The 26579-nt window shown below is 44.0% G+C and overlaps 1 protein-coding gene and 1 long non-coding RNA gene across 2 annotated transcripts in view; one reads left to right on the forward strand and one right to left on the reverse strand.

Annotated features, from left to right (window-relative positions):
* The window catches only part of LOC147795545 (uncharacterized), a 48065-nt gene that overhangs the window by 10381 nt on the left and 11105 nt on the right, over positions 1 to 26579 (forward strand). The window contains exon 3 of the mRNA XM_087131665.1: positions 18635 to 18904. Within this exon, the coding sequence (XP_086987791.1) occupies positions 18635 to 18904 (270 nt within the window). The remainder of the gene's footprint in view (positions 1 to 18634; positions 18905 to 26579) is intronic.
* Positions 11963 to 15083, reverse strand: LOC147795546 (uncharacterized). Its single transcript, XR_015423771.1, has 2 exons — positions 14694 to 15083; positions 11963 to 14249 (listed from the first exon to the last, which is right to left on the reverse strand). It is a non-coding gene; the product is annotated as an uncharacterized LOC147795546 (long non-coding RNA).

Consider the following 26579-nt stretch of genomic DNA (forward strand, 5'->3'; position numbering starts at 1 on the left):
CTCTGGATTCGATTGATATCTTGTCATCGTCCGGCTTCTTGGGACACAGATCTCGATTGTCAACGCCATAGCTCTAGCGACCCTTTGTCATCGTCTCTCTGCTTGAGTTATCCTGGACAAACCAAGAGGAACTGGACACAGCTGCTCTCCAGAATCATTTGGCTGTATTGTTAGCTGCTGCTGCGGAAACCAACTCTTTGTCATTGCCAAATTCTGCTGAAGCCACCTTTGCGCAGCAACCAGCTGTCAGTACGTATGTAACCCGCTCATACAATCGGCACTTTCTCTTTGATCTCAATTGCCCATTGTCACCACACACCTGCGAACAAGAGTGCCGTGTTCCGTCAACCTCTGAACTACTCAGGAACCAGTGTACGACGCACAACATCAGGATGACACATTGCAGGTATACCCAGCGTGCTTACAAGGATAGTATGCGTACGAAACATAAACATGCTCTCCCGGTCAGGGTGACCATTGGTAACCCCATCCCTTCTGATGGTTTCACCCTGATTTCATACAAAAATCACCACAGCCTAACATATTTCATCCGAACCTGATTCATGTCAATATCTGCAAAGACGATCATGTCAGTTCCTGCTTGCTCAATGTACGCTCTCTTCGTAATAAATCGACAGAATTTAAAGACTTTGTTGCTGCTAACAAGTTTGACAATGTTCATGTTTGCGAAACATGGCTAGGCTGACTCTGATGAAGCAATCATTGACGATTTAACACCTTGTGGTTACCTTTTTAAACACAAACCTACAACCCACAAGCAAGGGGGCGGAGTGGGTGTACACTTTCGTAAGGAATTGGACATTCATGTCAACACTACTTCCACCAATTAACAGTCTTGTTGAGGATCTATCTGTTACTATGACCTCAAATAGTAGCAGCCTTGTAATTTATCAAACACCATGTAGCCAGCTTCCTTTTGTTATTTTAAGACGAATTCGTACTTCTGGTGGACAGCAAAAGTTCGAATATAGAGCCGCGCCACTTGTGATCTGTGGCAACCTTAACATTCATTTCGATAATCCTGAGGCATCGAACACCAGAAGGTTCACCGACCTTCTAAATGCAAACCGTCTCCTCCAGAATATTCAATTTGCTACTCACGAGCGTGGACATATCTAGGATGCCTTCATCACGCGATACTCCGATATACGCATTTTTTTTCAGATTTGCAACTTTTGCTGGGTACCTCCGATCACTCAGCCATTTCTTGTCTTCTGAAAATTCGAAAACTGCAGTCAACTCGTACACAAACTACTGTAAGGAACATCAGAGCAGTTAACAGGGAAGACTTTGCCAGTGATCTCCTTGTGCATGATATTTTGTAAGCCATTTCTGATTCCGTCCAAGAAGCCGTTGACCAATACAATCTCGTCCTTACAGAGCTCTTGGACACTCATGCACCTGCCAAAATAAAATCCATCAAGGTTCGCACTCCTTGGTACAACAATGAGATAGCTCTGGAGAGGCAAAGAAACGTAGACAACTTGAACGCAAGTGGTGTTTTCCAGACTCGAAATACATCGCCAGTTATATCGTGAGCAACGACAATGCGTCATTTCCTTGGTTTGCAAATTAAAGCATGCTCATTACAACCAGTTAATTCACGACTGTTACTGCGATTCTAAGCGACTTTTTCGTGTGGCTTTGGCAACAGCAACATTATCGCAAAGACTTTAAGTCAATTCTTCGCCACCAAGATCCACAACATTTTTGCTCGTTTACCCTCTGTTGCATCAGAATGTCTCATAAACCAGCGCAGACGTCTGCCGTTATGGACTTTCTTGAGCCTATTACACCTGAGGAAATTGTAGCTTTGATTCGCTCCAGTCCTGTAAAATCCTGTGATCTTGATCCCATGCCCGAAAATTGTCAAGAATTGTGCTCCTGCTTTTTCATCCGTCATTGCAAAGATTGTTATTCTCAGTCTCCGCGACGGCAAGGTACCAGTTGCGTTGAAGATCGTGAATGTGCATCCCGTGATGCAGAAATCAAGCCTTGACCAAGAATTATGACAGAACTACCGTCCAGAGTCAAACTAACCATATTTGTCAAAGCTTCTTGAACGTGTTGTTTTCTCCATATTAACCGATCACATCTACGCAAACAACTTGTATAATGATCGGCAGTCGGCCTACCGTGTCAACTGTAGCATTGAAACCCTTTTAATCAGTCTATCTGATCACATTTTGTCACAAATGGATGTCGGTAGACTCACTGCTGAAGTTCTTTTAGATTTGTCCGCAGCGTTTGACACTGGCAATCATGACATATTACTTAACACCTTATCAACTTTTGCTATTTCTGGTCGTGCGTTTGATTGGTTCAAATCATATTTGAGTGACCGTCATCAGCTGGTCTGTGTTGGTAATGCTAGCTAAATCCGATATTGTCAAATTGAATCACGGTGTACCGAAGGGATCCGTTGGTCGACCGTTGCTTTTTACCATCTATCTTCATGGTATGCAGGATTTCATTCGCTCTCACGATATCAGTTATTAATTACATACCGGTACATTGCAAAAGCTATGGGTACTTTTATGCTTATGAAATTCATCCACCAGTATCTTCATTTATTTCTATATTTAGGGAATGAAGTGTTGGGCCGCTTTTAAAGTACATTTAAGACAGGCTTAGGAGAATGCGTGAGCCGAAGATGAGGGTATTAAAAAACCTTTCACAGTCACGCCCAGCGCAGGCAACACATTTTTTATTTACACGCAAGCCTGGACATTTCGCTAAAAGTGTTCATATTTGCGACTGGTTCTGGAGACTATGAGGCTGATATGTACGTCCATACTCGCGTGTAAATAAAAAATGTGCGCCCAGCGCATAGTCTGATTACCGCCGCACAGTTTGTGGATACGGAATATGACGCGTCTGGTTGACTCATCAGTAGATATTTAGCCATACATTAATGGGCGAAGTGGAAAATTTGCAACGCGCCGACGCTCCACGCATGCAAACCAGGTGCGTACAAATTAATCTTCGCGTATACGTATACGGTAAATATGATTTTTGATGAAAATACATGACTGGGGTCACGAGTGACCAAGCTCAAGTCCGAGTCATTATCCAATGTGATTTGAGTCGAGTCCGAGTCATGAAAAATGAGACTCGAGTCCAACTCCTGGACTCGAGTCATAGGCCTACAACACTGTTGCTGGGCTCACTAATATTATGTAGTTTGTGAATAAAGTTAATCACTGATACATACGTATAGATGGTACCGGGTGCGTATTTAGACTCAAATAAATGAGGTACAAATAAGGCTATTAGTATCAGCGGCAGCGAGAGGGAATCTCTAAATGGAGGGATTTCACATTGGCGCCGTCTGTACATATCAGCATCGAAACTGAGGCTTTCTGTGTTGAACTTCCTCGAATCCAAGAAGCCATTGAGATTTTCCGGTACAACACCGTGCCCAGGACATCGGTTTCAAGCTCAGCGACATCTGGTGCCCACGACAAGCACCCCAAGACGACTCCCTCCCCGGGCAGTAGGGTCCTCTATACCCAAAACCCATACCACCCACCCCAGGTGTTAGGGTCTTCTTTACCCGAAGCCACACCCCCCTTGGCATAAGGGACCCCTCTACCCGAACCCAGGGTTTCCCGCCAATTTAACATGCATCCCCGCGCCACCACAGGATCCGACACCTTCATGCCCTAGTGCACGCGCAGCAATTACGCAACCCGCGAACCCCGTTCCACGCTCCACTGCATCCGGATTACCTTAATAACTCAGCCCTCGAGGACGGCAGAAACGTAGAGTCAACACTCCTAGGCTCTTCTAAGAACCACGCCTCTTCCAAAATGAGCTTACATCTCATGTAACTTCCACCATGCTAAGCTTCAAATCTTACCCAGCATGCACTTTATTACATAATTTAGTAACAGAGCTACGACTTCCACCTCTTTAGCTGTGTTCGAGTTAATTATGCTAACCAAAGCTTCATTATCAGCATGTAGCATTCTTTGGTTAGCCCACAGATGATCCCAGGCATATACCATAGCTACAATTGGATAGCCCTCCTTAATTAGAACATTTCCCTCGGCCTATGATGTTGGCCATTGACCATTAAAACCATTGTTTATCACAGACCGCGCAGTACCCCAGGGAACCTGCAGCATCAGTGTATAAATGTAATGCCTTACCAGAAAACCACTGGTCAGACGGGAAAAGTGCTTCCCCATTAAACTGTCTTAAAATCAGCAACCAGGCATGCAGATCTAACTTAGCCAGTGCTGTTAACCTAATATAATGCCACGGGCACCAAATTCCTATCGTCAAATTTATCAACCTAAAAAATGCCTTGCCTGGACCACAACTCTGCATGCGACGTTTAGAAAACCAATGATTGACTGTAGTTCCCGTAATGTGACTTTAGTCTTGTTCAGTACGTCGCTGGTTATATTCGTGGCTTTTGTTGATTTTTCGGCTGGTAACCGTGCTGACATAACCATGATATCCAACTCGATCCTGGGAAATGTAAGACATGTTGTTGGCCCTTCGGTTCTCTCAGGTGCTAAAGGAATGCCTAACTTGTGACAAAGCATTTGAAAATCCTTTAAATTCTGCAAACCTTGTTCAAAATAGCTGGAAATGAGCAAAAAAATCGTCGAGAAGATAAAGTATGCCTGCGCGTTTCAGTTCCCTCGTTGCTATCCACTCTATCGTTGTACTGAATTCTTAAAATATAGCACAACTGGGGCGGCAACCCATAGGAAGACTTTTGTCGTAATAAAACTGGCCTTGCCACGATAAACCTAGTAAACTGTGATGGTCCGGATGAATTGGGATGATCTTGAAAGCAAACTTAATGTCAAGTTTAAAAGCACACATTACTCCCCAACTTTCTTTGAAATACGAATAGCATCGTCCCTGGACGCATGTTCACTGTTGCCTTACTGTCTGGTATACCGTAAATGAGCTGTAACTAGGGCAAGATGTATTATAACCCGAAAGGCCCCACGCTGTTTTTAGGAACCAAGCCAATAGGGCTCATGCAAAAGTTGCTAAGTGGTCTTTCCGGAAAAGGTCCATGCAAGTCCTTCCTTCGATATCTCCGTATTCCACATTTCACATAGTATCGCCGGATTGTCAAAGGCAGATTTTAAATTCTTTAATGTGCGTACTTTTTGTTCACCCGATAAACCCATCCTAAAATTTAATGTGAAACCGTCTATGAGATATTTAGCTTTAGCAGTGTCATAGCCTTGCAACATAACTTGACGCTTTTCTTTATTGGCGTTACCGGTTTGTCCTGGGCTAAGGGAGGTTTGACCCTTTCCGGCTCTGTTTTTTTGCCTAATTAGTTCTCCATACTTAAGGAGCTTGCCACTCTCCGTTGTAAACCTGTGGGTGTAAACTGAAGAAAAAATAGCAAAGGCAGAGATCCAGTCGCTAATGCTTTTTGGCAGCTTTTTGTTTGATGGTACTAAACACAACGAACTATTCATACTGGAAACATTCTGAACCACGATATTATTTGTACAGCTTGTGAAGGGTTGAGCAGCAAGCTCAAATCAACATACTCGTTCGCCCAAATTTTCCTCTTAATGTTTTTATTAACGGCAAAGTCTAGCGGCAGTGGAGCCGAAATGGGAACCGAATCCTCAATGCCCAAAGACTCACCTGTCAGGTAAACCCAACTCTTGTCCAACTCCTAGGGAAACGCCAGGACCCGGCCTCAGTCCGAAATCCAGCGTCTCCCATAGAGCTGGCTCAACCGAAACTGATCCCGGCCCCAGCCCTGGTCCAGTAATGGTCGGAACTTGGTTATTACTGCTGCAGTGAACTGGTTCTGGAGTTGTAGTAGGTGCTTCTCCTTCAGGATTCTGTGGTGTCCATGGAGACGGCGGTGGTGTCATTGTGTGAGAGCCGATCCTATGATGAACTGGATATCTTCTTGACGCACCATTCCGTCGCTATCTGCTTGAAACGCCCTCTTTAGCTCTTCTTCCACCGCATGACTGACTTGTTCCGATATAACGTGTTTTACGGAGGCTGTTACATACTCCTGAATTCTTTCTGTCAATAGATAAAACAGTTTCCTCCTCTTGTGTTCCTGGCGTTTCTTGCATCTTGCGTGGTTGGGATGCCTTTTCGGGCCTGACAGGTGACTCGGCTGTCTCCCGAGCAACTGTTATTAAGTGCGCAGGGGTGCGACGTCTTGACTGACTGCAAGTCTGTAGTTGATTTCAGTTTGACGAAGTTGGTCTGTAACCTTCACGTTTGTGACGTGGCATCCTGAAACAAAAGTGAAACTAAACCGCAGACAGTGTGGAAAAAAATGAAACATGCACCAACCCGAATATGTATATCGTCTTCAGGTAATGTGGAACCCCCAGCCGATCTGCAACCGACATCAAGGTTTTCAATTGACTGTTAGTTTTGCTTTGTGTATTACTGGACCTTCATTTAATAAACTGATTATTATGATTATTTGGCTTTTGGATTTCAGAGAACACTGAATAACGTAAGATGTTGGATAGCACAGAGGATGGACCATAAATTGTATGTAATCGAATCTCCTGTAACAGCCATGCATGCTGTGTCACACGTAACAAGTGTACACATACGACACCATAAGTATCAACTCAGAATAAATTATGTCCAACTGGTAAAGTTATATTCAGCATCACCGCGTAGCTCACCATCTCAGCGACTAACAGATGAAATGGACCATTCGCCTTGACGTGCAGCAAGGCTGAGATGAGCCTCCTTAACGGCACACCAAAACAGCAACTTGGGCCTGTATGGGCTGTTGGCCTAATGCCGGTTGATGATGATCAACCGGCATTAGGCTAACTCAAAGCAATATATCAATATACAACAACACACAAATGTGGGGATGTCGGAGGTAAAATCATGAAACATTATAACATACTTTTGGCGTGGCAGTCGGAAACATATCAGTCCACATGAGCACACCATTTCATTCTCCAAGCAATGAAATGGGACATTCGTCAGGCCTATAGCCTTTTTGATAGGCAAATGCGATCCCCGTCGATAGCACACCACAGCAGCAAGTAAATGCTGCATATGGGCCATCATGATCTTGACCAAGGCAAGCACCAATAATGACTCAAAGAATATATATCCGATTGAGAAAAAATATAAGAATGGCAAGCTTTGCCAGATAACATCTTATGCAGGTAGCGAACTGCTAGGCATGGATGGGTAAACAATAGTGGTGTAACCACATCCTATGCAGGCAGCGAACTGCTAGGCATGGATGGGAAAATTATAGTAATGGTGCAACCACATCCTATGCAGGCAGCGAACTGCTAGCACGGATGGGTCAACTATAGTAGTGGTGCAACCACATCCTATGCAGGCAGCGAACTGCTAGCATGGATGGGTTAACTATAGTAGTGGTGCAACCACATCCTATGCAGGCAGCGAACTGCTAGCATGGATGGGTTAACTATAGTAGTAGTGTAACCACATCATATGCAGGCAGCGATCTGCTAGCATGAATGGGTTAACTATAGTAGTAGTGTAACCACATCCTATGCAGGCAGCGAACTGCTAGCATGGATGGGTTTACTATAGTGGTGCAACCACATCCTATGCAGGCAGCGAACTGCTAGCATGGATGGGTTTACTATAGTGGTGCAACCACATCCTATGCAGGCAGCGAACTGCTAGCATGGATGGGTTAACTATAGTAGTAGTGTAACCACATCCTATGCAGGCAGCGAACTGCTAGCATGGATGGGTTTACTATAGTGGTGCAACCACATCCTATGCAGGCAGCGAACTGCTAGCATGGATGGGTTTACTATAGTGGTGTAACCACATCCTATGCAGGCAGCTAACTGCTAGCATGGATGGGTTTACTATAGTGGTGTAACGAAACCTCAGACAAACGGAAGAGGTGCCAATTGTGCAAGTTGATAAATTGCTCAGAGAGTGCCCTACTGGCAACCTGGAACCGAGTTCTATAGATACTGTTAGGGCTCCCTGGTAACAGTGGTTGGAAGTCCGTGGAATTCCCTTTTCTTTTAAATTAGTTATCGTATGGTCATGACATTGGCAGTAATTAATTATTTCTAGCCTGTTTCTTAGTCATAGTGTTACATAATATTTATGTACCTTGTACCCTGTCGTACCGGTAAAAGGTTGCCAAATGGCTAGCTGATGTAATTGATAAACAGCCCGCACTTTATGTAGTAGACCAAACAATACCGCTCCACGTATAGACTCGTGGATTTGTATTGCCCTCTGGAAGACATGTGAACCCCACCAGGGCATATAATTGATCCAAAGTTCTTTATCTTAGGTTGTGTCGTTCCTCTAATGCTTCAAGAATTATAGCCCAAAATGTTTAGCACGGTCAACTCTCAAAAATGAGTTCGCTAATTCCACTCATGCGTTGAATTCTTCCATACCCATTTCACTGTATCTTCCTTTATTCCTGTACAATATTTGGCACACTAGTACCCATGCAGAGCCTGCTGTGTCCCCCTGACTTTAACAGCTGCGTCAAGGAATTTAAGTGCAGGGCGTCTTTTGAATAAAGGTACCTTTTTACATGTACGTCTTTTGGTTGCAATGCGTACACGGTGCGTTGATGCGTTTTACTGTCATGGACACAAAAATCGACCCCATTAACATAACACGTGTGCGTTGGTTCAGCCGTCAAAATCGCCCGGGAGCGACTATTTTAACGGATTCACAACACTTTCGCAAGTGTTGACGCGTATATGGAATGGTGCATCGAGCACTCAACGCACCCAAAAAGTGCACATTTTCTACGTGAACGCGAACGCAAAAAGTGTGGACTCTTGCTGATGTCATTTCTTCGAGCATGTTGTCTCTCACGTACTAGTTGTTCGCACGAACGTCCAATACGTGAAAGATGGGAAGTTGGATCAAAACGTGAAAAACTGCACTTTTTTTCGGAAAGTTTGAAATTATGCGATGAAATTTCGCTGATATGAAATGGACAGTTCCGGAAAGTGCAAAGATTATACAACTGGGATTTTTCATACCTTGTTTATGATGACCGATTACACTTCTTTTGAAAGATTTACCGGGTGTGATTGATCATTTTTCTCCTTTTAATTGAGTGTTCATTGGAAGATGTACATTTTGTGCAAGACGCGTATCTAAACTTTTAAACAAGCATATACAAGCACTACAGCCAACCCACAGTTCAAGCTATGCGGACGTACACAACGTACATCGTTGGCCTACATGCACATAGCACAGTGCATTCACGTACCTGTGCACGTCCAGGCGCCTTTCCATAGGGGGGTTTAGATGCACGTATAGAGGCTCTGCAGGGCAGCCATTTGTCCGGTAAGAGCTTTTGTTCCACAGGGATACAGACGAATAGGCCCTAGACCTTTTGTACTATCCCTTCGCGACAAAAGCAGTTACCAGAAAGATGGCTGCCATGCAGAACCTCTATTACGTAAACGTGAACGCAAACGCGACAATTTTTGTATCGTGCACGGGTGCGTGGTCGTCAAATATTACGGGGGTTGGCGAGCCGTGATAGTACACGGTGGCTCGTTTGCAGTGATGGGGCCCTATAATCTCCCCGCGACAAAAGCGCTGACACTGGCTTGGACAAGGCTACTAACATTTGAGCAAGGTCGTCCGACTTCGTATGCATGTCTTTTGGTGGCGAAATTAAAAGTCGTTTCTTTAATTCAGTCAGTGTTAAGTGAGTGGATGGTTCTGGAGCAACAGCTGTCGTGCGCACCAGATACCGATAGAATCTACAGCAAAATTCATGTGCATGCAGCGCACACGCGCGCACATTGCATTTTTTTGGCGTAGAACAAAGTGAAACGCTGATTTACTGATTGTGCGTTCAGGTTGTTCACGTATCGGTTTTTTGACGTATCGTTTTAGAATACAGACGCAGATATGCGAATAGCCGTACAAATGCCGCACAAAAATATTAAGTTTGAGCAGGCATCACTTTGAGTCAGCGTTCTAGCTTTTATGTATAGTCATTCAGCAACAGTGGCACCAAAAGTTTGAACCCGCCGCTATGTAGGCTGAGTTCGGGCGTCTTGTTCTCGTACGTTCATGTACAGCTCGATATATTATTCATGGGTTGGCCGCTCGAAACTGGTTATTGCTGGCAGTAGTGCTACAAGAAAAATGGCGGCGTCCGTTACGTTTTTCGAGGGTTAATTGGGTAACTGGCCTGAATTCTTTTTTGTTTAAAAAGGAAAATTCATTTCTATGTTGTGGAAAATTAATATTGTTCATTTTGCAAAACTCCCCATTGTCTCCGGCTTTGTAAGCCATCTCGCTATTTCTTACAGCTGTTTAAAAATCAAAATCTTCCGAGTTTTTCCGTGTGTTCCAGTAAAACCATGACGAGGAGGTGGTGTGTAATTCTGTTTTGGGAACAGTGTTCCCGAGTCGTGTTCTCGCCGTTCGAGCGTGAGAACAAGAAACCTGTGTCAAGAACAGGCCGCCCGAACTCCACCTTAGTGATCATGGGCATAACAAGCGCCCTCTGTTGACCAATTACGCATTGAAGTACTTTGCGTGCAATAAATCAAACTGCATAACCAAAATGCACGGTGTATATAGCAAAATTCAACGTTTATGACGTAAGCCACGAAAGAGGCAATTTACAAAATATCAAGGGACCTCCAATCCTCCAATCAAATGACAAGGATCTACTTAGGAGTCATATAACATAAATGTAAATTGAATCACACAAGCTACAGGTTCGGCCCAGGTATTCTTCTTCTTCTTTCCTTACTGCAAACTAACTCTATTGACAGGATATACTGTTACAGGTGTGTCGTCGTAAGTGGATAAAACTAATAATGGGCCCCGTTTGATCCATGTTATTCAGTTTTTCAAGCTTTCGACTGTAGTGGCTTGGCGTAGATGTTTGTGGGCAGAAGGTTCCACTAAGAAGGTTGTGGGCAAAAGGTTCCATGGTTCATAGTAGAAATGAATATTTGTAATGATCCTTTTTGACTCCACGGGGAACAAAGGAAGTTGCACATGACTTACAAGCTTAGTTCTTGGCGTCAGCTGCTGGTTTTACCTGTGTCTTTGCAGACGAATTTGGCCGCTTTACGTTGTATTGCTTCCAACCTATTTTTATGATATTTTTATTATATTATCATATTTTTCATGATATTGTTTGTGCTGGTCCCACACAAGGACGTACTAAGGTTTTGGGGACGTACTAAGGTTTTGTAGGTTTATTTCTTTCACCTTGCGGGGACAACTGTACAGGTTCCTGCGCAGAAGACCGAGGACCTTGTTAACATTGGTTGCTGTACCATTTACGTGGTCTGCCTAGTTCAATAACTTATTGTTAACTTCAACGCCAAGGTAGTTGTGATCTGAGACTGAGTGTAAATGCTCCCCATTCATGTTGTAGCAGGTTTGGAGGGGTTTCTGTTTGTAATATGCACCACATGGCATTTGTTTGTTTTGAATTTCGTCTGCCATTAAGATCCCCAGTTGGATAGTGTGTCAATGTCACCATGTAGAACCATTTCATCTGTTTCGGACTTAATTTCACGGTAAAGGATGCAGTCGTCAGCAAAGAGTCATACCTCGGATTTTATGCCTCAGGGGAGGTCACATATGTAGAGGATGAAAGGAAAGGCCCCAGGAAAATGCCTTGGGGAACTCCAGAATGTACCCTGACTATTGATGAGGAAACTTCATGTAATACAACAGACTGTGCTCTCATGGTGGGGAAGTTCTTAAACCAGCTGTGTACGGTTCCTGTGATTCCTGACTGCTGAAGCTTCACGAGAAAGCACTTGTGAGGAACTGTATGGAAGGCTTTACTGAAATTTGTTATAATGACATCTGCTTGGCCTTGGTGATCAAGTATTTTTCTAGGTCGTTTATTACGGATTATTTATTTCGTTATTACTGATTATTAATTTGTTACTACGGATTATTTATTTCGTTATTACTGATTGCTCAAGCGTTCCTATACTCACTCTGCAAGTACGGCACCTTGAGAGTGTGTGGTTTATTCGATGCTACTCCCTTCTTGGTGTAGCTTACAAGGAAATTCTTAATATTGTCCTGATTAATCACAAAGTATTAATAAGTAAGCGAACACTCTGTTGAAAATTGCGAAATCTTGGTCTTGTGATAGATGTTGCCTGTTTTCTACAAGAAGAGTTGCAACAGTCAGCAAGCTTACACGGTTATCGATAGATGCACCTAAAGTGCACCCAAAATGGCTTGAACACAGATAGGGAAACCGTGCGCCTGTTGCTTGGAATTTTAGATCCACATGGTGTCGAAACGAGGGCAAGGAAGAGATTGCAAAGACGGCTATATCGAGTTCGTGGTCCAAATTATATGTGGCTTGTTGACTCTTACCATAAGCTAAAACCTTACGTAATCTGCATTAATGGATGTATTGATGGTTTCTCGAGGCGTGTTTTGTGGTTCCAAGCATTATACATGTACAACGAGCAGTGACCCTGCTGTCATTGCGGGATATTACGTGAACACGGTACCGTGGGATGCCCAAGAATCATAAGAACTGATCTTGGAACTGAAGACACTCACATCCGACAGATGCAGCAGTTTCTTAGAAGGGGTCATTATGGAAATTCTTTTTCTCGCACAAAGATTACATAAAATGCAGAATTACGTAATATACAATTAAGGTATATCCAGCTCATTAAAATACCGAAATACAAATACATTAAAATACAATTCAAATTCGTCCGACCTATATACACTCCATAACAACACGGACAAAATACACTCCGACCACGTACAGATTAAACCATATCTAATATCCCCTCCCAAAACTCAGATCAACGTTTAAAATTAGCATTATAACATTTAATTGCACGTGTAACAAATGAATCCCGATATCGATTAGTTCTCAGCATTGGAAGTCGTAGTCTGCCAGTTATACTCCTCCTATACACCGACCACAAAGCTCATCATAAAGGGGGTGACTCTGATCATTCTCAATAAGCTCTATCTCGCTTAGCAGAATATCCTTCAAGACCGTATCAACCGACATCTGAGATTTTCCAATCATCCGTCCAGCCAGCATTATCACTCTGTCAATTCTATCTCTTTCCATTTTACTTATATTTCCTCCCCATTAAATCAAACTGTACCGCCAGACGCTACATAAAATTGCAACATAAAACGACATTAAAATTTCTTTTCGAACATTAAAATTTGCCATTTTCTGTAAGCAATAACTCCGAGTATTGAGCTTCTTGAGGACAGTATCTACATGGTCCTTCCAAGTTAAATTATCATTCAGTCTTACTCCCAAATATTTATAGGTTCCAGTTTGTTCAACCTCAGTGCCCTTAATTATTACGGGCCTCACTACCTTCGGAGTCTTTCTAAAATCAATCACCATATCTTTTGTTTTGCAAATATTCAATTTGAGAAAATTCTGTTCGCATGCTTCAACAAAGGCTCCAATCTACTGGAGGTATGCTTCCTCATCATCTCCATCGGTCAGTCCAACTATAGCGGAGTCATCAGCAAATTTGATGAGAGGACACACCTCCGATCCAGATCTAATATCGGCAGTATACAATGTAAATAAAAGTGGCCCAACAACAGTACCTTGTGGTACTACAGTATTTGAAGTAATAGTTACTGACCGGATAGTTTAAGTCAATTTAACAAACTGAGTGCGATTTGTAAGATAATTCATGATCCATTCAATCAAATCAAAAGGAAGGACTGCCAATTTTTCCAATTTCTGAATCAAAATGTGTGGCTGTATGGTATTGAAAGCAGACGAAAAGTCGAAAACATTATCCTTGCAGAATTACCAAACCTTGTATTTTCCAAATGAGAATAAACCTTATCCAATAACAATAAGACAGCATCCTCACAGCTCCGTTTACTTTGATATGCAAATTGTAAAGGATCTAAGAACTGTAAAACAAGCGTTTTAAAATGATTAAGAAATATCCGTTCACAAACTTTCATTGGTGCTGAAGTCAGTGCGACTGGTCTAAAATCATTCAAACAAGTAATCTCCGTTTTCTTTGGCACAGGAGCAATATAAGACTGCTTCCAAAAGTTGGAACAGAATGACTGCTGAAGGACAAATTAAATATCACAGAAAATATTTTAGCCAACTCAGACGCACACAACTTCAAGACTTAACCAGAAAGTTTATCCGGCCCGGCTGCCTTTGATATATCCAATGTTGAAAGAGTCAACGAACCTCATCTTCACTAGTTCTCAAGCCAGATTCTAGATAATCCGTCCTGCAAAGAATTCCATAAGGTTTTGACATTCAGTGGTAAAATCATTACCGTGGAAACGACCAAAAAAGTGATTAAACTGATTTGCATACTCAACATTTAGCCTTGGCAAATAACATGAGTTTGCTTTACCAGTAGAATATCCACTCATAATACGCATACCCTGCCAAGTCCGTTTCATGTTTTCAGTAAAATATCCTTCAATCTTGTCGCGATAGGAAGCTTTCTCTGCTTTAATAACCTGCTTCAGCTCCTTTTATACCTTGATCAATTCTTCTGAGTTGCCCTTTCTGAATAACCATTTCTTTTTATTTATAACCTGTTTGACCCTTCCATTAATCTATAGCTTATTATTAGAGAAAACCCGAATTGTTTACATGGAATTAAATTGTCAACACAAAAATTTATGTAATCTGTTTCCACCAATTCATCCAGATTATCACATACCGACACCAACATGTCCCAGTCCATGCAATCCAGTGAAGCATCCTCATTCCACCATTGAAGCATAACACATCTGGATTTTTCCCTTTGAACGAGGGGTCGATATTTAGGCAATAGATGTATTAAGTTATGATCAGCTCTTCCCAGCTTAGGCAATTAGAAAGCTGTATACGTGTCTTCTACACTGGAGTAACATAAATCCAATGTTGTCTGGCCACGGGTTGGGCACGTAACATGTTGGTAAAGATGTACGCTGCTTTTTCCCAACGAACAATGATTAAAGTCACCATTGATCAACATAAAGGCGTCTGGTGCGGCTTGCTGGAGGTCATGAATAACTTCGGATAATTCCCTTGCTTGCAGCCTCCTTAGCCACATTTCTATGCAGCACTAGTCTAGGTGCTAGACGTTGTTATCGTTTGGATGCACGATAATCCCGACGCAGGATCCGCTAGCCGCCTAGCCACGCACGCACGCACACACCCCCGCACGACTTGACTTCGATTGTTATCGAAGTCAAGTCCGACGTGCGTGCGTGGCTAGGCGGCTAGCGGATTGTGTGTAGGGATTATCGCGCATCCAAACGATAACAACGTCTAGCACCTAGGCTAATGCAGCACATATACAGTGCTCAAAACTACGTGTGAGAACTCCCATGGTAGTTAATATTTCAACGTGTTTAGAACACATATAACGCTTTATCACCGCATTATTAGGATGACACCAACTCTTGTTGACATAAAAACATACACCTCCACCGGATTTCTTCCCTGATTAACAGTACGGTCACCCCTCAGTACCTTGAAGCCATCTATTGAAACCTGTGCATCATCATGAATCCCCGACAATCATGTCTCTGTAAAGGACATCATACTTGCATTCCTAAAATCCTGTAGATATTTCACATTAGCAGACAATTCGTCCACCTTGTTGGTCAGTGATTGTACGTTTCCCATAAACATTGGGGGCAAATATGACCTAGCTTTTTCTCTCCGTGGCCTTTTCCTCAACCCTCCAGCTTTACCTCTCTTCCTTCATAATTTGGGCGGGATAGTCTCAGCAAACGGTATGTGGACTGCTAGTCTTGGTTTCAAGACGTTAGTGCTTGATAGCGGACACGCATAGTGCATTGTACGACTAGTAATTAGACTGTGCGCCAGCTCGCACTAACGTCTTGGGAATCTTGCAGCAGCGTTTTAGCTTGTTCTGTATTTTCCCTTGGCTTTCCAAGGGAACCAATCAGCACTCGCTAAGTTGCACGCATAATAAATTTCGATGACTTCAATAATACACCGTGCATGGCAAGTCACATGCATCATGGCTGTCTGCAGTCCCGTCAACACAGACACGACAACACAGACGTTCGTCGTACGGAATTAGCACCAAAGATCGTATAGCGCCAAAGGCGCAAGATGGAAACTCTGCCCAAAAGATGTAATTACCTTAGGCGCCATTTGAGCAAGCGATACGCCTGTGCAGTAATGCTTGGGCGCAGGCTCACTAGGTTCACGTGGCTGCCGCGGCGCCTGCGCCTGTGCACTAATGTGCATTGCGCAGGCGTATCGCTCGCTCAAATGGCGCGCCTATACGATTACAACGTTTTACATGTATTCACAGTGAAGTTCGCCATATTGCGCCTCTTCACGGCACTATACGATCTTTACTTGGCACAGAGTAGAACGGGTGATACTCAGACTAGTTTAGGCCTAGGTTATGACAGAGGATGCTGTTCTTGTTGACCCATAATCATGTACAGTCAGTATGCCCTCCCCAGCTAACTAAAGCGCCCTTAGAGACCATGTAGACCTTCAGGACGGAGTACCCGGACTGCAAGTTGGTTGCCATTTTCTAGCTGCACGTTTAAGTTTATTTGCCGCTTGTGTGAGTAATTTGGCCTGAGGCGGCATGCTCATTGTGAGTTGCAAATGTCGCCGGATAAGAGGCGAATTTTCGAAATAGTTTTGGCGGTTGAGTTAGATTTTTCTAAGTTGAAAAAGAAAGAAGAGCAAGTGTCGATTTGCTTTAGCTTCGTGAATATAGCATTTATTAATTAAGGAAATCTCTTTGTATTGGAAGGTTTTTTCTGAGTATCACGAGTGGAATCAGGGGAGCTCTGTAATTCATCGATGGATTTGTGTAGAGAACACATTTTTTCCATTTTCTCACGGGCAATGTTAGCTCCATACATTTGTGAAATAGATTTGATGTGAGACATTCCCATGTCCCACCAAGTACTGATGGAAGACAAGTTAGATTTTTCCATTTGCCAATTTTTCCAGAAACGTTGAAACATTGTTTTGAAGGACTCATCTTGAAGTAAGGCATTGTAAAATGCCAATAAACACTACCCTGTTTCCTGAAGTCGGAAGAAGCTATCTTCGGATAACGGCACTGTGGTATGAAAGATAACAAGGGTGAATATCACATGAATCAACAGATGACAAATAATGAACAGGGAGAGAAATTCTGTCAAGCCTGGCTTTAGAGATATTTTTGGTTCGACCAGTGTTATATCTGAACCAGGTAAATTTGGATAGTTTAGGATTATTCCTTCTCCAGACTTGATATCAGTGTGTCACACATTCCTACACCGTGTGTGAAACCATCTTCGCGTTTTTCGCGTTCCATTGATTTGTTGTTTGAATTGACATTTTTGCCAGTTGAACCTCACGGTTATTTTGGAGCTCTAGGCTTTACAGTTTTAGGACATGCATTTTCTTGAATATCCCCGGAGAGCAATAATATTATGGACAAGCTTGTGGGCGAGTGTGGGGTGGAAGATCTCCTTTTTATCTAGAGACTGTGCTTGTAGTCGCCATCTTGATATCCGCGAGAAAATGTACAAAAGACATGGAACAGACTCACCCGATTGCAGGTATGCCATTTTAGGCACGTGGAGTTCGAGATCCGGTAAAATTGGTCAGCAGAGTAATTGGCGCGAAGTCTTGGCGAGTAGGACTGTGAGGAAGATAAGTCCAACAAGTGTCCGTGTCAGATTCACTGCTACCAATATGGCCGCTGAAAGAGATCAATGGCATGCAGTTACCGCGCTGTTCCGTTGAATCCAACTCCCAGTGCAAAGTTTAAAATCACGTTAAAACTACCTAAAATGTCATGGGCACAAATCAGAATGCACATGTCGTGCAGGCATAAGGTTAAAAATTCACATCAAGAGTGTTTAAAAATAGGATGGCAAATCTAAAAGGTAATTTAATAAGATTTGAAACACAAAAATGAAGAGCAATTTAATAAACCCGTCAGTCCTCCATCACCACGACACACCACTTCCTCCTGCACGTTTGGCACGCGTAAATCTGCATCGAGCTTAAACGCATCGACTACAGTCCTAATCTAGATCTCCCCAATAGACCCCTAGTTGGATATTAAGATTGTGCAATATTATCGGTTAAGTCGCGCAAGGCATATTGGAAACCAACACTAAGTGGCGTGGCAAGATCGTACCCATGGGAAGGACGTTGTATCCTGTCCATTTTTAAAAATCCGGTTCGTAAGTGTGACGTCACTTCAGTTTAAACCACGCCCACTGCACAAGAGTTACATGCAACCGGAACATAACTCGCAACTTTAGAGTGTGTCCAATGGGAGCGTACACATGTACGACAAAGGCACTTATAACCCGGATAATGGATATCAGTCTATTTGTGTATATGCAGTGCGCATGTGCCTACACTCAGCTCGACAAGCACTTCGTCGCTCATATTGAAAACGCTGCCCTTCCTCGCTCCCTGTCAGGATAATTGGGAAAAATGAATCCCAGCAGTCTGTCTCGTGATGAGGGGGTACCCACCCGAGAATGCTGCCAAACAAATCCCAAAGCTCATACATGTATTTAACTAATACCGTCAACACTTGTTCAGAGCTACAGATCGTTAAACGATAGGTGGTTTGTTTTAATTTTGTTATGTGTGTATTTTTCATGGCAGGTAGCCTTTACAATGATATGACCATGGTGAAATCTTGTAGCACGTCAAATGAGTGCCCAGCTGGAAACCAGACATCGCCGTCATGTCACAAATATGAATTGGGATGGTCCTGCACTCTCTGTTGCAGGGAGAGCTACTGCAATATTGGTGCCAATGGTTCGGTACCAAGGCCTCCGCCATATCCACCTGTACCTAATCCTTTGATAAAGCGTTTAACGAGGGACTGTGACGAAGGAATGGGCCTATGCACAACAACTCTGAGTTGGTCAGGTAAAAATTCAAATGTTTCTCTTCAAACTCATAAATTGAAAGGTTCTAACACTGACAGTGTCACTGACACTGAACTCAGACTGTCCACTGTCTTAATATCCCTTAGATAGTGCGTGTCATGCAGACTGCCATGTACTTGTACTTTTTTGTGTTTTTATTACTTTCCAGTAACACTGGAAAAGTGTTATTTTTGCAGTAGAAATATTGGGCACAAGTATAATACAGTGTATGGCAGTAGTAAACTTTCTGTATACAAACGAATCATTGTTGAACGCTCGGTACGTTATCGGCGAAAAGGCTCCACGCCAGTTGTAAGGATTGACGGTAGAACTGTTCGATCGTGTTTTTGTTCTAATTTATGAATACTTTTGTGAGCACTGTTTCAGTTTAAAGACTTAGCCAACAATTTTTGCCTCAAACTTGCTTTTGCTCTAATGCTAAGGTTCTATATAAAAAATGATTAAGCGATTCAACTGGTTGTTTTTCTGAAGAGTATGTCGTGTGTATGAAGGGTTAAACAAGGGCACAGATTCAATTTCCCGAGTGTCCCTTCCTGCGTTCCATAGCTTTGCTCCTTTCCTTCTTTCTGAATTCATTGAAAGTTTTCTTGGATAAGTTAAATATTCTTTCTATCTGTTCACAATGCCTCATTGGAAACGAAACCAGACTGAACCTGATCACTTTTACTGGCTTTTATTGGACAATGAGGAAACAAGCTGTTTTCAAAGAAACATTTTGAAGAATTGTTGAAATATATTGAGGTTCTTTTTACATTTTTTTAAAGACACTTTATCCTCAAGTTGGGAGAACAACAAATCTAGCAGAAAAATTTGTTCCACTTTATCCACTTGATCTGACCACTCATTGCTGTTTATTAATAAGTGAGGCTTATTAATATAACAGACTCAAAATGAGAAGTCTTGCACAGGCTCAAAATTTCCTTCTGGAAGGACCAGTCAATCCCTGTTTATTCTCCTCCTTTCCGTCATCCTCCTTCCACACACTCTCCTGACCATTTTCTTCCCGCGCCTCTTCCAGTCCCAATCTTATACATTGTAAAACATTGAATCCACTAATGCCGGGTAGATGTAACTAAAAATAGCACGCTGGCACCATAGACTCGGCCCCAGCCGCTGGTATTATATAATTCCATATCACTACATCCTCCCATACTTGGCCGATCTTCACCCGGAGATCGATATTATAAATGAATTGTCGCAACATGGCATGAAAATCTCGGCATTTTCACATAAACATGCAAATCTGGATAAAACCCTTATGATGAAAGTTGTTAACACTAATTTCGATTTAACTTTTTCAACTGCGGAAAGCTAACGTATTTACCTATTTCCAAAGATGTGCGTGGAAGTAAGCGATCACCCGGCGTAGTGTTCTTTGATACTGTCGGCGGCCAATTTCATTCAGATGAACCCCGTCTAGATTGTATCTTGGGTTCTTCAGGCCTCTATGCGACCATTGCCACCAACGATCTTCCACAAATGATCTTGCCTTTACAAGGCCATTGAATTCGCTTGCCCGCCGATCGAAAACCTCCACACTCACCTGTTCTCGAAACATCCCTCTAGTTCTTGGAAGAACAGGAAGAAAAACAATAGCTTCGGGAATTATCCCCTCATCTGTGATACGTTGCACAAATTTACAAAGTTTATCATAAACTCCAGAAGGGGAAGCATCTTGTGCACACAAGTCATTAGTTCCCAAGTCAACGATTAAAATTCTTGGTGCTAGCTTCCTTGGCTTTCTAATATAAGTTCTCCTTTTTGCTTCAATCCGTGCCAAAGACAGGTCTCCTTCCCCATAACAACTGACTGACACAGATTCCTTGCCAAACTTGAATTTAAGTTCAAACTCTTTTGTGCCTCCCAGGCGCTTAACAAAACTGTGCCCAAAAAGAACATAGGACATCTTGCCAACAATGCTTAAAGAATCAGTTTAAGTTGCACAACAATCATAAAACTCTAGGCTACTATATAGTTAAGAGCAAAAGCAACATTCAAAACAAACTGAGACAAAGTCAGATTCTCGCTCAGGGAACTGGATTGCCCAAGCCTCCCCCAAAAGAGAACCTGGTGACACGATCAGCACGACGGAGTTCTTTCAACGCTATTCTCCTGGAAAATAATCACAAAAGGGCACTTTGGTACATATCTCCAACCTACGGTCAACGGTCCAGAGCACGACGAGCCTGATTCACCCCGGAGAAAACTAGATACCCCAAGCCTTTCCTGCCGGAAGCTCCTCAATCTCGCAGTAAATTCTCAGACCTTTGGCCAACTGACGTTATCATTTTAAAACAGACCGTGGCAAGTGATAAGGGTTCGAATGCACGCCCCTTGTGGATCGCTCTGACCTCCTGCGAGGCACTGTCCCCCCGTTACGTTCGGTGGGTGGCTCCCATACTTGATCCACACTTACGCCTTCTTTTTCGTTGGAATTAAAAGGGCTATGTTCACTCGCGTGCGCACTGGAGGGAGGCAGAAGATCGTCACCAGAGTCAGTTTCTTCCGAACTCTCCGAGGTTGACCCTGCCGATGGGTGTATTTTCAGAAGTTTCCTATTTACAGTGCGCTCATTTCCCCCTTGAGAAGGACGGATCTTTAACACGTCCCCTTCTTTATTTACTTCGGTTACAATGTATGTCTCTTGATGATACGCATTTTCAAGTTTATGTCTACCCTTGAATGCGCCTCTTTTCAAGAATACTCTGGCACCTGGTTTTATCTGTTTGCAATGCTTTATTTTTGAGTCAAAGCGGGCCTTGTTGCGCTCTGCCGACTTTTTGGTCATTTTCTTCACCATTTCCCCAGCCTTATCAATCAACTTCGCTTGAGCTTCTACGAAGTCTTGCTCCCATGCTGAATCTGTGCGGCCAAGAATTTGGTCGAAGGGTATCAGAGGTTCCCGTCCAAACATAAGCGTATACGGGGCTACACCCGTGGTAGAATGTGGGGTGGCATTATAGACGTAGACCAAGTGGGAAAGGAACTCCGGCCACTTGTGTCGCGTCCGCTGATCAACAGATTTGACAAGACCGAACAGCGTGCGATTAAATCTTTCAGCTTGGGCATTACCCTCAGGATGATAAGGGGTGGTATGTGATTTCTTTATTCCGTACAGCGCGCATAGTTCTCGAATGTCCTTTCCTTCAAAATTTCTACCTTGGTCGCTGTGCAATTGGCTTGGGATCCCGAATTTGGTAAACCAGTGGTCTCGGAGGGCGCGCGCAACTGTTACGGCGAGCTGATTCTTACATGGGACTGCCTGGGCAAATTTGGTGTACACATCTGTCATCACCAACACATCTTCAGATCCCCCACTTCCCCGATCAAACTTTACAAAATCAACCGCTAAAACTTCCAAGGGCCTAAAAGCAAGGAGATGCCTCATTGGCACTCTAGGCTGGGGCTGCGCCTCCTTGGCCACGGTGCACTGCTCGCAATGCTTGATATGACGCCGGACTGTTGCTGTCATGCGCGGCCAATATACACGCCTTCTCAAAAGTGCACCACTACGTGCAATACCCTGGTGACCCCATTTGTCATGACAGCCTTCCAGTGCGCGATGCCGAAGGACCTTTGGTAGCAAGACTTGGAGTATCTCACCATGGAGTGGATCATTCACCCTCCTATGAAGAACGCCGCTACGGAGCACAATTCGTGGCCATTGCCATAACCACAATCTTACTTCCCGCGGGAGCCTCGGTCCGCCCTTCACTTCCCCCGGGACTAGACCATTCTCCCAATACTCCCAAACAACCTTAAGTTCTGGATCTGCGCGCTGTAGTGCGGCAAGCTGTTCTGGAGACCAAGAGGGAAATAGCCCTGGAGGTCCCAAGCCAAAAGAAGATTCCTCACCATGCGCTTGCTTAGCTGTGGCCAATCCTACCCTTGCGCGCAATGGAATTGCACTGGTTGGGACTGTGTGCTGAATGATACTTTTCACTTCCGAACTGCTATGACCAGGGTACCTACTCAATGCATCTGCACATCGATTGCTTTGGCCTGATCTAAACTTAACCCCAACACTGAAAGAGGCTAACTGTGCTACCCACCTCATCTCACAAGCACCTAGTTTTGCCGTCTGCAGGTGCGCTAACGGATTATTATCCGTGAGTACAGTGAAGGGAACGCCTAGCAAGTAATCGCGGAATTTATCCACCACTGCCCATTTAAGGGCTAGAAGCTCCAATTTAAAGGAGCTGTAGTCTGGATAATTTACCTCAGCACCCCGCAACCCGCGGCTCGCGTACGCTATCGGATGCCTGCAACCATCCTCACCGACTTGCGTCAAGCATGCCCCCAAACCCTTCAGTGAAGCGTCGGTTTCAAGGACAAATGGTACCGTGAAATCAGGATAGGCCAGAACAGGGGCTCGCGTTAGTGCTTCCTTCAGTTTGTCGAAAGCTGCTTGAGCTTCCGGATTCCAAACAAACGCTGTTACCTCATGTGATTTCTTCCCCTTACCTCGGTTAACCGGCGGCAAAATGGCATGCAAGGGTGCAGCGAGTGCTGCAAAGCCTACAACAAACCGACGATAATATCCCGCGAGGCCCATGAATGAACGCAGCTGCTCAGCTGTCTTCGGTTCAGGCCATTCTACAATCCGTTTTATCTTCTCACTATCCACCGCGACTCCCCTTGCACTGACCATGTGACCGAGACAGTTTACTTCGCTCTTAAAGAGCCGGCACTTACTCCCCTTGACCTTTAGCCCATACTCAGCCAGCCGCGCAAAAACATGATCTAGCCGCGACACATGCTCCTCCAGTGTTGATGAAAAGACCAGGATGTCATCCAGGTACACAAGCAGTTCAGTGAGATTAAGATCCCCCAAACATTGTTCCATCACTCTTTGGAATGTACTAGGTGCATTTGCCAGTCCGAATGGCATTCGCAAAAACTCGAATAAGCCAAAAGGCACTCTGAATGCCGTTTTTCCTATAGAATTGGCTTCCATGTGTAACTGATGGTATCCATGTGCTAGGTCAAGGGAAGAGAAGTGCCGAGCCCCACGTAGGGCTTCCAGGGACTCCTCAATCCGCGGCAAAGGGAATGAATCGCGCACGGTGCGTGCGTTGAGTTTTCGGTAATCAACGCACATGCGCAGTGAACCGTCTTTTTTCCGAACTGGTACGATTGGGCTTGCGTAAGGGCTAGCACTCATTCGAATAATCCCTTGGTCAAGATACTTTTGAACCAAGTTGCGAACCTCATTCATGTGCTGTGGGGGTATCCGCCGATACGGCTGGCTGATAGGGGTCTCATCAGTCGTGTGTATTTTGTGAACCAGCTTATCACAGGAGCCAACATCAAATGGGTGTTTTGAAAAGACAAAATCATGCTTGCGTATAACCCCAACGATCCTATCCTGATCCTCCTTTTCGAATCCGGATAGTCCCAGCTCCAGCCCAGGGGGCAGTGTGTACTGCGTCCCGTCATGGAACGTGTAAACCTCCGAAACCGGAGGTTTGATCTTTTTCTCACTCGGAGCTCTGCTACTGACGCCTGGGTCTCCCCCACTATCCTCTCCAATCGTGACATGGTTCACTGTTAAATGAAAAAGATCAGGTTCTTCACCGGTTTCCAGAGTCACTCTGGGAACCACTTCAGCAATAGTAGCCAATTTGGTGTGAGGCGGGATTTTAATTGCATGCATCCCAGCATTCGCCACAAGGACATTAACGGCATTACTACTTATATCCTGAAGTGTATCTATTACTCTACATGTCCTATCCAACCCAACAGTATTCTCATACGTGCCCTGAACAACCACAGAATTACCCTTCATGTAAGCCGACGAACGTACGTAGCAAGTAACACCACGGACTTCACCTGGCAAAACTATGACAGCATAACGACCCGTACGAGCCGTTATTGGCTTGTTACCTTGCTGTCCCGATTTATTGTTGGGTTTTGGCTCCTTCGACACACGATACCATTTCATGGTCGCACTTAACGCGCGTGCGTCACTGTGCTTGGGGTCAATGGCCAAATCTGTCAAACGTTCTAGATTATTACAGCCTAACACAACTGGACAACCACACCAGCTGCTTACCTCACCCTCACGAGAACTCTTAACAATCAGAAAATGTGCGTCAATCTTGAGATTTTGAATACCCATGGGTAACCGCACGTAGCCTTCCACTGGAATGTTAGCATTCCCTGCCCCCGATACACGGATATGGCAACCAATTGGCTTAACTTTTTGTATTTTATCGGACAACTGTTTCTCATAGAAGGAAGAACTAATGATCGAAACCTCAGCACCAGTGTCCAACAAACATGACGTTTGCACACCTGCTAGATTTACAGTTGCTTTGGGAGTCTGTCCCACCAGCCAACTCAGAGCATCGTCAGCTGAAAAATCTATTAGCTCTTCCTTCGTACGTACTGGTTCTATGGGTGAGGCCAAAATATCTTCCCTCTCCTCCATCTGGCCTACAGTGGAGGAGGTTGAGAGTTTACCGTTTTGGCACTCCCTTGCCCAGCTACAGGTGGATTTGTTTGAGAATTGTTCGCTTTCGGTGCCCCGGAGGCCTATTGGTCGGCACTGCGCTTCCAGCAATCAGCCCTAACATGCCCAAGGCGCTTACAGTAGAAGAACCGTAATTGCGAACGACCCTGAGCCCTAGCTTCAGACTTGGCGACTGGGCTTTCCCGTGCGATTAACCGTTGCAGAAGATCAGCAATTTGGCCTTGTTGTTTGCTTAACTGTTCCAATTGCAACGCTATACCTTCTGGCAAACCCTGCCCATCCACATTTGCTCGGGCACTATTAATGCTGGTGTCCGCTAGATCAGAGGTTTCCGTATATTCGGTTGGATCAAAACCCTCATCACGAGCCACGGCCGTAACTGTGTTTGCCGCAGAGCGCTTTGGTTTAGAAACCTTTTCGATATCTCGAAAGAGTTCCCGCGCTGCATCTCTCATTTCGTTGAATGTCTGCTCTGGCTTTTCCAATTCAAGCCGCCTCAATTCCAACCTTACAGATTGAGCACGAACCCCCGCGACAAACTGCCTTATAAGAACTCTGTCTCGCAAAGCAACCAGTGCTCCCCTTTCAGCCTCAGTGGCAACCTCTAATATCCTGTCATGAATTCTTATGAGTGCCCTCGAAAAATCCACCAAAGACTCATCTTCTTGCTGATTCCTTTCATACAGGGTCTTTTGCAAACCCTGCACAGTTTCAACCTCCCCGAAATGCTGCCGCAACAGTTTTTTTAGTGCGGCTAAATTGGAACGAACACTTTCCGGGTGACATTTGACCTCTTCGCGAGCAGACCCAGTAAGGTGGTTAAACACAACCTGTGCCTGCTCGTCACTAGGAATCTTGCATTGTTTGATATATACGTCGGCTTCTTCAAGCCATTCCCTAACTGTAGGGTCACCCAACTTGCTAGGTTTTCCATGAAACTTTGAGAGTTTCATGGGACGCTCCCCTCCTTTAGACTGGCCTGTTTTCAATGCATCGGTGAGGCCTTTCACAAGTTGTGAAATCAAATCTGTCTCAGATTCAGAGGTCGCCATTTGAGGGCCACAAAAAGCTCACGACTTACAACATAAGCAAAAAAAATTCAATACAATAATATCGACATTCACTCTAAAGTAACAACCGAGAAGACAGGCTACTTTCAATCAATAATTTTTAACACATC

This window comes from Acanthaster planci, unplaced genomic scaffold, assembly GCF_054643075.1.
Source record: "Acanthaster planci isolate LZ-2023a unplaced genomic scaffold, COTS_SCS Contig7, whole genome shotgun sequence".
NCBI classification, from domain to species: domain Eukaryota; kingdom Metazoa; phylum Echinodermata; class Asteroidea; order Valvatida; family Acanthasteridae; genus Acanthaster; species Acanthaster planci.